The 12,646-nt window shown below is 44.5% G+C and overlaps 1 protein-coding gene across 1 annotated transcript in view; it reads right to left on the bottom strand.

Annotated features, from left to right (window-relative positions):
* ATF6 (activating transcription factor 6) overlaps positions 1-12,646 on the bottom strand; it is a 222,536-nt gene that overhangs the window by 192,257 nt on the left and 17,633 nt on the right. The window contains exon 3 of the mRNA XM_082265424.1: positions 7,304-7,385. Within this exon, the coding sequence (XP_082121550.1) occupies positions 7,304-7,385 (82 nt within the window). The remainder of the gene's footprint in view (positions 1-7,303; positions 7,386-12,646) is intronic.

Genomic DNA, 12,646 nt, shown 5'->3' with positions numbered 1-12,646 from the left:
TTTCCTAAATGTTCTTGAAAGGAGGCTTTTGAAGAAGAAGAACAGATAATACCAGAGTGAGGTCCCACGTAGGTAGCGGGGACCTTCTTGGAGGAGCCATATCGAAAACAAGCGAGGGTGCACCTTCAGTGATTAACACCGTGAAATATACGATTTCCACGTACGATGATATATCTTCCTAGTGGTCGACTGGTCGACTTCCATACCAGATTGAGGTCCCACGTAGGTAGCGGGGACCTTCTTGGAGGAGCCATATCAAAAACAAGCGAGGGTGCATCTTCAGCGATTCACACCGTGAAATATACGATTTCCACGTACGATGATGTATCTTCCTAGAAGTCGACTTCCCAGCCTTCAGTAGCGTAGGAATCACAGAGTCAGAAAGAATTCTATATCTCTCAACATCTGGCTTTCAACAACCAAGCAGGGTGCAAAAATTGGACCTTGAGACAGCAGATCTTGCCCGAGAGGAAGTCTCCAAGTAGCATCAGCGACCAACCTTACTAGGTCTGCGTACAAAGACCGGCAAAGCCAGTCCGGAGTCACCAGAATGACCGGAATCCCTTCCTCTATCCTGCGCAGAAGCCTCGGCAGGAGTTACAAGGGAGGAAAGGCCTAAATTAGCTGATAATGAACCCAAGGAGCCACCAGAGCGTCCGTGGCGTCAGCCAGAAGATCTTGAGACTTGGCTGCAAATCTCAGAACCTTCTCGTTGAGGCGAGAAGCAAATAGATCGACCTCAGGAGTTCCCCACCGAACACACAGGAGATGAAACACCCCTGGGTGCAGAGACCACTCCCCTAGATCCAACACCTGATGACTCAGGTAATCCGCTTGCCAATTCTCCATACCGGGAATGTGTACAGCAGAGAGGGCTGGAATAATTTTTTCCTCCCAGGCCAGAATCTCGGCCACCTCCTTGGCTGTCAATACACTCTTGGTGCCCCCCTGGTGATTGTTGTAAGCTTTGTCTGACTGAATCCAAACCGGACAATCCTGCAGGCGAGTCGTCCAATGGCTCAGGCAAAGCTTTTTTGCCCTGAGCGTCAAAACATTTATCGGAAGTTGACTCTTTCATTGTCCAGGTACCCTGGGCACAGAGCTTCCCCAGCACCCCGCCGCTGCCCAACAGGCTGGCATCCGTGGTTACCACTGTCCAAAACAATAGGACTTGCCCTGGGACAGTGCTGGAGAAAAAAGGAAGGACTTGCCCTGGGACAGTGCTGGAGACTGAATCCACCACAACAGAGCAGACTGTGTTGTGGCTTAAACGAATCAAAGAGTCCAAGTACTTTGAATCCTTGTTCCATTTGACAAGAATCTCTCTGTTATGAAACTGAGCGAACATAACCGCCTCATTAGGTTGATACCATCAGACCCAAGGCCTGCATCTAAACTCGAAGAGAGTAAAGATTGTTCACTAACAACTGAATCGCCTCCTGCAACTTTTGCAGCTTGTCCGGGGGAAGAAACACCAAGGCTGAATCCAGAGTCAAGCCCAGATAATCCAGTTTTAAGACAGGTGTCAGCACGGATTTCTTGAAATTGATGTTCCAACCGAAATCCTGCAGAGTTCTGACAGTGACTCCAACAAGACTAAAGGAGAGTCCGCATTCAACAGGAGATAGTCTAGGTACCCCAGTACCGCAATCCCCCACTGACGTGGCAATGCCAGTACTGGTGCTAAGACCTTGGTAAACACTCTGGGAGCTGAGGCGAGACCAAAGGGTAATGCCACAAATTGATAATGCTCCTCTGCGACCGCAAAGCGAAGAAACCGCTGGGGTCCAGCATAAATAGGGATGTGTAGATATGTATCCTTGATATTTATGGAGGCTAAGAAATCTCTCTGGTGTAGAGATGCCACTACCGTGCGGATGGATTCCGTTCAAAACCTCTGTACCCTCACGAAGCAGTTCAGGGCCTTGAGATCCAGGATAGGATGCAACTTGCCTTACTTCCTGGGCATGGTGAAGAAGGTTTGAATAAAACCCTTGAACACGTTCCTGAAAATGAACCGGTACAACCAAATCGTGTACTGCCCCTTGCAAGTCCCCTAACCGGACTAGGGATAATCAAAGATTGGACGGGAAGAACCTGTCTGACGGCCGAGACCATAATTCGATCTTGCGCCCAGATCAAATCAAATCAGTTTCTGAAACTCAATTGTCCTGAAAGAAAAGAAGATGTTACCCCCACCGCAGCAGACGAGGACTTGTCTGCAGGTCCAGATTGGCCGGTCTTTGCTTTCCCTGACCATGGCTTCTTGGAACCCCCCAGAAGACCTGAATGATTTACATTTTTCTTGAGACCCGGAGGCACAAAAAAAACATTTATGAGCATTAACCACTTAAGCCCCGGAAGATTTTACCCCCTTCCTGACCAGGGGGTATTTCGCGATTCGACACTGCGTGACTTTAACGGACAATTGCGCGGTCGTGCGACGCTGTATCTAAACTAATTTGGCGTCCTTTTTTTCCCACAAACAGAGCTTTCGTTTGGTGGTATTTGATCATCTGTGCGATTTTTTGATCACGCGCTATAAACAAAAAAAAAAAAAAAAAAAAAAAAAAAGAGCGTAAATTTTGCAAAAATAGCAATATTTTTCACATTTTTTTATATGAAATTTCCCCCCCCCCCCCCAAAAAAAATGTGCGCTACCAAAACATTCACAAAAGGTAGTTTTAATATGTGACCTCCTACTACGTGTAAATGGCGGGACAAGGATTCCACCCGTCTATCCATGGGGTCTGCAAAAGTTGGAGACTCTTCCACCAGTACCAGAGTCGCTTTATTCAACCTGGACACTGGGGAATCCACTTTTGGTGCTACAGTCCACCTAGTGGACACTGCCTCCGCAAAATTGTAACGGCGTGCAAAACGTTTAGGCACCACTAACAAGTGCGTAATGCGCGGCCATTGTTCATCCACAATAGTATGAAACAATTCTGGGCAAGGAAATACCTTGCCTGATTTATGAGATTTACGAGAGCCAAAAGACACCTGCGTACCCGGCGCTGTGGATTCATCAGGCAATTTTAAAGTTTTCAGAGCTTACACCAAAGCGTGTTCCTGCGCGGCGGCTGATGAGGACAGGGCCTCTTCACCGTCAATGTGACACCGACCCCTCAGGGTGATCTGCATCTGCTATGTCTATCTCAGAGTCCGAAGACCCTGCTGATGGAGGTGATGGGCGTTTTAGCGGCTGGCAGCACTAGCAATGACAAAATCTACCTTAGACATCAGATTTTGCAAATAAAAAAACTGCAATCTCTGGCTGAGACTGTCAACCAGAAGGTCCCGCAATTGCTCCCCGGGGGTCTGCAGGGGAAATATTATCCTGGGACTCCATGTTACACTTTTAAAATATTTGGGCAGTGTCTCTTTAAGACCACCAAAAACGTGGTCCCACCGCTATAAGTGTGGGCTCACAATTCCTGGTTATTATAAGAAAATAGCAGAGTGAATGAAGAAAAACCCACAGGGAACCCCAGGAAAAAATGTTACCAGACCACAGAGAAGATTTCCAGCCCGATCTGTGCAAAAAAATGACACTGACAGTACAGGAAAAGGAAGAGAAAACCCAGCCTCTACATGTTCAAAACCATGGCGCATGCCTGTCCAGCCTATGGACCTCAGGAAAATGGCCGCTCATGCATTCTCAATAGGGAATTATAGAAAATGGCTGCCCATATATACTAATGGGAATATAAAAATCATGATCCACAGCAAAATGGCGGCCCCCATGGCGCGCCATGCGGTCTCCAGGACCCCCAAAAGGGGGCCCAGAACATTAGGCAGCGGAAGGTCCCTGCCCAGGGGCCCACACAGGACTCAAATAAGCGACACGGCTGCATTACCACCACCCCCACCTCAAGGTAAAAACCTGCTAGGAGTAGGGGGAATGCCGAGGGGTATACAGGACTAGTCCTCCGAGGTGCAAGGGGCACCGAGGGAGCCCCTAAGGGCCAATTATTTCAGGGAAGGGCCCACGTCTGCCCCGGGACCGCCAGGGGTTTTTGGGGGGACAATTTACTCACCATACCATGGTACCAGGTGGGCGCCATTCCAAAACAGATCACCTCCCACCCGAGATGGGGGTGCTGTTAGCCAAGGGGAAGCTGCGACTCAGGGCATTCCAGATTGTGTGCGTCCCAGCGAGACCGTCCACTCGCAGGCTCGTCTCCATCCGTCAGGGCACTGTCATGGCGAGGCCTAGTTCTGGACTATAACCTGCTCGCACTCACTGGCCAGGCTGGGAGACCTTAAGAATCTAGATTATACAGTGAAATCTCAGCCGGCTGTTGCTTGTAGTTCCTCTGGATCTTGGTCCTCAGGAACTAACTAGTGAAAATAAAAAATCAAACAAACTTTCCTATAATAGCTAAAACCAAAGTCCCAGGAGGAAGCTAGGTCCTATTCCTTAAACTAAGCAGAAAAACTGCGTGATGAGAGCAGGGTGTGTGGGGTTATGCCTGCAGGGACAGCCCCCATAGGTATGGTTAAGTTTTTTTCCTGCCTAGTACCTATTCCGGATAGGGTGTCTGTCGATGAACGATAGAGAAAATTTCCTGTATTGTCAAAAGTGTTGGGATGCCTGCCTTTACACACATGATCTTTAGTGGCATCCCAGTGTTAGTCCGCAGGGTTCAATATCGAGTTGGCCCACCCTTTGCAGTTATAACAGCTTCAACTCTTCTGGGGAGGCCATCTACAAGGTTTAGGAGTGTGTCTATGAGAATGTTTGACCATTCCTCCAGAAGTGCATTTGTGAGGTCAGCCACTGATGTTAGACAAGAAGGCCTGGCTCCCAGTCTGAGCTCGAATTCATTCCAAAGGCATTCTATCGGGTTAAGGTCAGGACTCTGTGTAAGTTCCTCCATTCTAAACTTGCTCATCCAGGCCTTTATGGACCTTGCTTTGTACACTGGTGCACAGTCATGTTCGAACAGGAAGGGGCCATTCCCACAAAGTTGGGAGCATAACAATTGTCCAAAATGTCTTTGTATGCTGACACCTTAAGAGTTCTTCCTGTGTCAGCAGGTTAATTAATCCTGGTTTTTTTTTCAGAAGTATTGTTTCTCAGGGTTTAGTAGTATTTACATACTTAATTCAGTAAGAATGATGTGTCATTATAACGCCACTACCTCTTTTTATTGCCCGACACTGAGAAACAATATATAGAAAAATATATATGATAAAAAAGAGGTAGTGGCGTTATGACACAGTCTTACTGAATTATGTAAATATTCCCAAACCCTGAGAAACAATACTTATGAAAGTATATAAAAAAATAAATAAAAAAAACCCACCATCAAAATTATATAAAGGAGCGCGCTTTGCATGCCAAATTGTGGGTGTGGCTTAGTTGAAACCTGCACTCCCCCTCAGCATAGGCCCCTCAGTACAGATGCGTACAAACCCATGAGTACAAATTGACCAGCCTAGCATTCCTAAACTCCCCCTCCCAGCTCGCCCCCACCTCCCAAAAACGACCCCTCAGTACACGTGGGCCCCCCCTCCAGAACAGACCATTTAGTACAGACTGACCCAACATTCATGCTGATCTTTAGCAGACATGTGGGGGTGTTCTTAATGGCACCCCTACTCATCTAAAAACAAAGAAGGTCCTTTTTTCCTACGTGTTCTACAGGTACAGCAGCTTATTCAACTAAATGAGCTTCTGTGTCCACGCAAACGCAGCACACACCAACCACACATGTGAAGCTAGCCTTAAGGTTCAAGGATTAGTGATGGTCTATTGTACCATCATGAAAACGTAGGCTCTAGGCTTGTGGTATCATTTGTATGGGGCCAGGGCCTTAAGCCTCGTACACATGCGTCGAAAATCGGCAGGGAATTTTCGTCCGACGACCGATCTGCCGATTTTTAGCTTGTTAGTATGATGCTTCCGACAACCGACTCCCGACTTTTCGGCCGAAAAAAATCTGGTGCGCAGGCTATAAATTTTTTGTCCGCCGTCAAAACACAGCCGATTTTCGGGCAGTCAGTACAGATTTCGACAGGGAAAAATCTAATGAGCAAGACTGGGCATACTCAGAGAAGAAAGAGCACAAAGAAAGCAAACCAACACATGACATCATTTCTGAAGTAGAATTTTGTCGGGCGAGAAAATTCGTGTGCAGTCTAGGCACATTCCAACCAACAAAACACCACTCTGGACAAAAGACGGACGATCGGTCGGCTGATAATCGTTGCGTGTGTACTAGGCTTTAGACTCAATTTAATGTTTGTCTTTTGACCACCCCCCCCCCCTTCTCATTTTAAGTCTTAGATCTACACCACATAGCTTCCAACTTTATCATATAGGGGTAGCCTTTTCATCTGCTCTTTTTGGGACATGGAAAGATCAGGCACATGGGCCTACATGTAAGTAGACTGGTTTAACAAAAAGTATAATAGCTCATACAGTTAAACCTAAATGATGGTTCCTAAAATTCTTCTATCTCCGAGATGTGTGGGAATTTCTATATGTGTTGCACAACTTTTCAAGTGTAAGCTCAGATTGCAGCACGAATGTGCTACCCCAAAGCAGATTTTGGGTAGAGGTTGTAGAGCACTGAGGAGGCTGCACAGCTGAATTGTGGATAGTCAAGTATGTGACTAAAGCTTCGTACACGCCATTGTTTTTTTTGTTTTTTTATTCAACCCAGCAGGGCTGCGATTAGTACAGCAATCTCCCCCGCTGTGCTACTGTGTTCTGACAGGGGGGCGCCGGGACCCCCCCGGACACCCACTGGTCACTCAGTGCACTGATTGGGAGCCGATCGTCAAAAGTCGGTCAAACGGCCAGCTTTTGTCCGACTGTACACACAGTACACACGGGCCAAATGTTGAACCAGCTGATGCCGCCCAGCATTTAGCCCGTGTGCACTAGGCTTAAGAGAGGGAAAGGGAGAAGGCATGCACCCCAGCAAGTGTAACTGCACTAAAGGTACACTTTCAAATAGTAATGAAATGACAAAACTATCACCAGAGGCCCAGCAAGCACTCTGTGATAATAGTGACAGGTCCCTTTTGTGGAAACACCAAGAATTACTGGTTGGAAAAAAAAAAAAAAATCACACACACACACACACACACACACACACACACACACACATATCAAATCAAATCACCAGTAACTATACATTAGGTTTTTGTTCTTGCAGTTAGTTGAATGCATCAATAATATGTCTAACTATTTCAGCATTCAATGAACAAAAAGAAAAAGAAATTTTCTTTACTTTACATATAAAGTTTTCAGCTATACATTTTTTAAATAAAATATAAAACTTCATACCTGTAAAGCATTGCTCTTTCAATTGGTGAGAATTCCAAGACATTAGGTCTGTAGTAAAGTCCAGGTTATCAAAATTGTCCGCCTGTAAAATATGCAAGAAAGCCATATTACTGTCCATTAAACAATTTTAGACAAAAACGGATTACCGTCCTTATGTTGAATACTCTAATCCTGGGGAAACAGTATACAGGCCGGTTACAGAATTATTAATTAGTTGTAAGCAGAGGAAACAGTTTTAGTTACGCTTGCAGTATGATCATTACACAGTGGCCATGCTGCTGAGCTACCAAACATGCTCTTATGCTATAATATAGACCAAACATCATTAACCACTTCCATACAGAGCAGTTACACCCCCTTCCTGCCCAGACCCATTTTCAGCTTTCAGCGCTCTCACACTTTGAATGATAATTACTCAGTCATACAAAGCTGTACCCAATCACATTTTTTTATCATTTTTTTCACACAAACAGAGCTTTCTTTTGGTAGTATTTAATCACCACTGGGTTTATTTTTTGCGATATAAGTGAAAAAAGACCAAAAATTTAAAAAAAAAAAAAAAAAAAAAAAAAAAACACACATTTTGTTTTAGTTTCTATTATAAAATTTTGCAAATAAGTAATTTTTTTCATAAATTTGGGCCAAAATTTATACTTCTACATATCTTTGGTAAAAATAACCCAAATTAGTGGTTATTATTTAGTCTGTGTGAAAGTTATAGAGTCTACAAGCTATGGTGCCAATCATTGAAAATTGATCACACCTGATGTACCCACGGCCTATCTCATTTCTTGACCCCTTTTTGGAAGTAGACATTCCAGGGTATTTAGTAAGAGGCATAGTGAGTTTTTTGAAGTTGTAATTTTTTCCAACAATTCTTGGGAAAATGAAGAAAACTTTTTTTACACAAAATTGTCATAATAAGTTATTTCTCACACACAGTATATGGCAATTACACCCCAAAATACATTCTGCTACTCCTCCCGAGTATGGCAATACCACATGGGTGAGACTTTTTACACAGCCTGGCCACATACTGAGGCCCAACTTCCAAGGAGCACCGTCAGGTGTTCTAGGAGCATAAATTACACATATAATTTCCCAACGACCTATCCTATCATAATTTTTTCCCACAAGTTTTTGGAAAATGTGGAAAGAAAATGAAAACGGATTTTTCTTTTTACACAAAGTGGTCAATTTATAGGATATTTCTAACACATAGCATGTACATAGCAAAAATTACACCCCAAAATACATTCTGCTACTCCTCCTGAGTATAGCGATACCACATATGTGGGACTTTGTCACAGCATAGCCACATACAGAGGCCCAACATGCAAGGAGCACCGTCAGGTGTTCTAGGAGCATAAATTACACATATAATTTCATTACAACCTATCACACTTTTGAAGGCCCTGGAACCCCAGGACAATGGAAACCCCCACAAAATGACCCCATTTTGGAAACCAAACACCCCAACACATAATCTAGGAGGCATGGGCTGGTGACAGGTACTCGGGTACTCCGATGACAGGTACTCCAAGTACCCGTCATCAGAGTACCCGAGTACCTGTCATCAAAGTACCTGATGGGCTAGTGACAGGTACTCTTTATTGGGGGAGCAATCAGTGTGTTTTGGGGTGCACTGTAATCATTAACTAGCTGTTACCACAATCTCCTAATCACACAGGATCAGTGTGTGAGGAGGAGAACACGGTGACAGCTAGTTACCATGTTCTCTGTTGACATTCTGTGACCGACTGTGATTGAATTTGTTATTTTCCTGAAACTTGTGGAGAGAACGAGCGGCTCGCGCTGGAGCCGCTCATGTGATCGGCTGTGATTGGACACAGCCAATTTCATTGGCGGTTTACCTTGATCGGGGATGGGCTCAGTCCTGCCGGCGTCATTTTACTATGGCCCGGTATGGAAGTGGTTAACCACTTAAGGACCGGAAGGTTTTACCACCTAATGACCAGGCCATTTTTTGCAATTTGGCACGGCGTAACTTCAACTGGTAATTGCGCAGTCCTGCAATTCTGTACCCAAACAATATGAGGAAAAAAGACTGAAAATTTAAAAAAAAATAAAATAAAAATTTAATTTTCTACTTTTTTTTTTTTTATGAAAAATATCCAATAAACTCAATTTTTGTCATATATTTTAGGCCAAAATGTATTTAGCTACATATCTTTGAAAAAAAAAAAAAAAATCTTAATAAGCATATATTTATTGGTTTGCACAAAAGTTATAGCAAAAAAAGGACAGGCGCCACTCTAAGAGCAGTAGGAAAGCTTTAATAAAACATGGCAATACACACCAATATACTCACAAACGAGTAAGTATGGAAGGCATCATGTAGTATGTTTAATGTCCGTCCGTGGGAGCAGTTAATCCAGACGGCTCCGGTGGTCTCAGACGCTGGCTGCAGCCGATGAGTATCGGCGCTTCCTGGATGCTGGAACGCAGGGGCACTATCCAACGTCACTTCCCAGTCGTGACGACGCAGGCGGTGACGTGTTATCAGAGCATGCGCTCCTTCCTGGAAGCGCCGTTACCCATCAGCTACAGCCAGCGTCTGAGACCACCGGAGCCATCCGGATTAACTGCTCCCACAGACGGACATTAAACATACTACATGATGCCTTCCATACTTACTCGTTTGTGAATATATTGCCATGTTTTATTAAAGCTTTCCTACTGCACTTATAGTGGCGCCTGTCCTTTTTTTCAGTTTCCCTCAAGTCTTCTTCTTCTTACTTGCATCAGAGCAGCCTTCAGTGCTAAGGAACTTTTCATACATATGGACTTTCATATGTACATGTGTATTAGACGTTTATATTCTCTCAAGGTAGAAACCGTTGGCATTTTTCTGTTTTACTTGCGCCAGTATACACATATGTTGTTTGTTACAAAAGTTATAGCGTCTACAAACTATGGTGTACTGGCATATACACAGCTTTTACTTTCTTACTGCCAATTTCATTTCTTGAAGTGCTAAAATGGCGGGGCAGTACAAAACCCCCCGAAATTACACCTTTTTGGAAAATATACACCCCAAAGAATTTCCTGAGAGGCATGTTGAGCCCATTGAATATTTAATTTTTTTGTCACAGGCTTTTTTTTTTTACACAAAGTTGTCATTGTAAATTATTATATATTATATTATATATTGCTCACGCATGCCATGGGTATATGTGGAATTACACGCCAAAATACATTCTGCTGCTTCTCCTGAGGGGATTCGAGAGAAGAATTTTGGGAGCTTCGTATTTATTTATTGTCATGAACAGATCCACTTCAGGCACTCCCCAGACTTGGGTGATCCCTAAAAAGATTTTTGGAATTAGGGATCATTCCGTCTATTCTATGCTTTTTCAACTTAAGAAATCTGCCAGCGCGTTGTCGGTTCCCTTCAGATGGATGGCGGAGATGGATCTGATGTTTTCCTCGCCCCATGATAGTGTTGTTTGTCAGGCTCATTAGACGGGTCGATTTTATCCCCCCTTGTCTGTTCAGGTATGCCACGGTTGTGGCATTGTCTGACTGAATCCTAGCGTCTTTGCCCTGAATCACTGGTTGGAACGCTTTTAGCACCTCCCCTACAGCTGTTAAATCCCTCAGGTTTTAGCATGCTTGAGACAAGTGGGGGTTCCATTTTCCTTGTGTGCAGTGGTCAGCCATATGTGCTTCCCAGCCCAGAGTGCTGGCATACGTAGTGATCTGCAATGGATCGATATGTGTCCATCTGCACCCTTCGAGGCAAATTAGCGGCCTGAGCCACCACTGGAGTGTTCTTTTGATTGCCCGAGGAACTGAGATAGTCACCTCTCGGGATGATGGGTTGCAATCCCAACTTGCCAAAATGTAAGCCGAGCCCAGTTGATGGCTGGGATTGAGAATGTCATTAGTCCCAATACTGCCATGCCCCACCTAATGCCATTAATTTGGTCTCTTTTAGGGATACTATCACTTCCTTGATCTTGTCGACTTTTTCCTCAGTCAGGAAAATCTTGGTCACTTTGGCATCTAGTATATAGCCCAAGGATATGACTCTCTGGCTTGGTGTAAACTGCGATTTTTCTTTGCTCGCGATCTACCCCAAGCCCTGTAAGATATGCTCTTGTGTAGATTGACTTCCAATTTTATTGGAGTAGCCTTCTGCTGCTGTACGAAGAACAAATCCGTTTTTCGTGGCTTTTTCCACTGATGAGCAAAAAAAAAAAAAAAAGGAAAACCCAATCTGTCCCTCACCTGGAGACCGTCATTGCTTTTTGTTCTTTGAAATAGAAGGCCCGAGGATAAAATCTCCCTTGCCTTTGTTTTGTTGAGTCCAGCGCTTTTTTTGGTGTCGCCTGATTAAATCTCCTGAACTGAAAAGGCGTTTTCCCCTGACTCTTTTTGGTTTGAGAAAACCCCTTGTTTTTGGCTGCGGTTCTGGCTAAAACTGTTTCTAAGTTGGGTCTGAACAGTAAATCGCCCGTGAAGGGGACGCCGCATAATCCATTTTTGGAAGCAGTGTCCCCTATCCATGACTTCGGACACAGGGCTCTCCTAGATGAAGGCCAGTGGTCCTGGCTGATATCCTTACGGATTCAGCGGATGTCACTGGATTTGATTGACAGCAGCGGGAGCCAATGGCTCCCGCCGCTATCAATCTATTCAATGAGGACCCGTAACAGCGGCTGGAACCACTGGGCTCGTGCCCGTCGCTGGAACGATCAAATTCAGGTGAAAAACCATGAGACTTTATAATTCCCTTTCAAAATGCCCCTACCTTCCTCCTAACACCTATGCTTTATAACCCATTTTCAAGCCGCTCCAATCTGGTCACAATATCTCACAGGTGTAAGCCAGCAGCATATGCAGTTAGGAGTTGGGAGCATCAAAAATGGCAGCAAACATGGGAACCTATGGGTGACATCGCTACTCTAAACTTTACTAGCCGTTGTCAAGCGCTCTCTCCTCTGCAGCCACCACTGGGTGACACAGGGGATCATATGACCTTACCTTGGCAGGCTGTAAATAGGCAAGTATATACTTAGTTTTTTGTTCTTTATCTACATTGATTTTTTTTTTTTTTTTTTTTTTTAGAAGTCTTCGTACCATCTTTTTTTTTTTTTTTTTGTTTTTTTTTTGGGGGGGGGGGGGGGGGGGATTTGCTAGTTAATATCTTAAAAATGGCTGCTGCACCCCAGTGATCTTTGATCTCTTCCATGTTGCTCAGGTAGACCTCCACCTTTCCAAGTTTGCCTACCCCTGCTTACAGCATTACCAGGCTATAAAAGGTTTCCCCTATATAGCTGCCACCTAAAGGGTGTCTCCTCGGTTTCCAGTGTCTCC

The sequence above is a fragment of the Pelophylax lessonae genome (assembly GCF_965119305.1).
Source record: "Pelophylax lessonae genome assembly, chromosome: 8".
NCBI lineage: Eukaryota > Metazoa > Chordata > Amphibia > Anura > Ranidae > Pelophylax > Pelophylax lessonae.
Note: the sequence above shows the minus strand (reverse complement) of the source record. Positions and strands in the feature narration are given on the sequence as shown.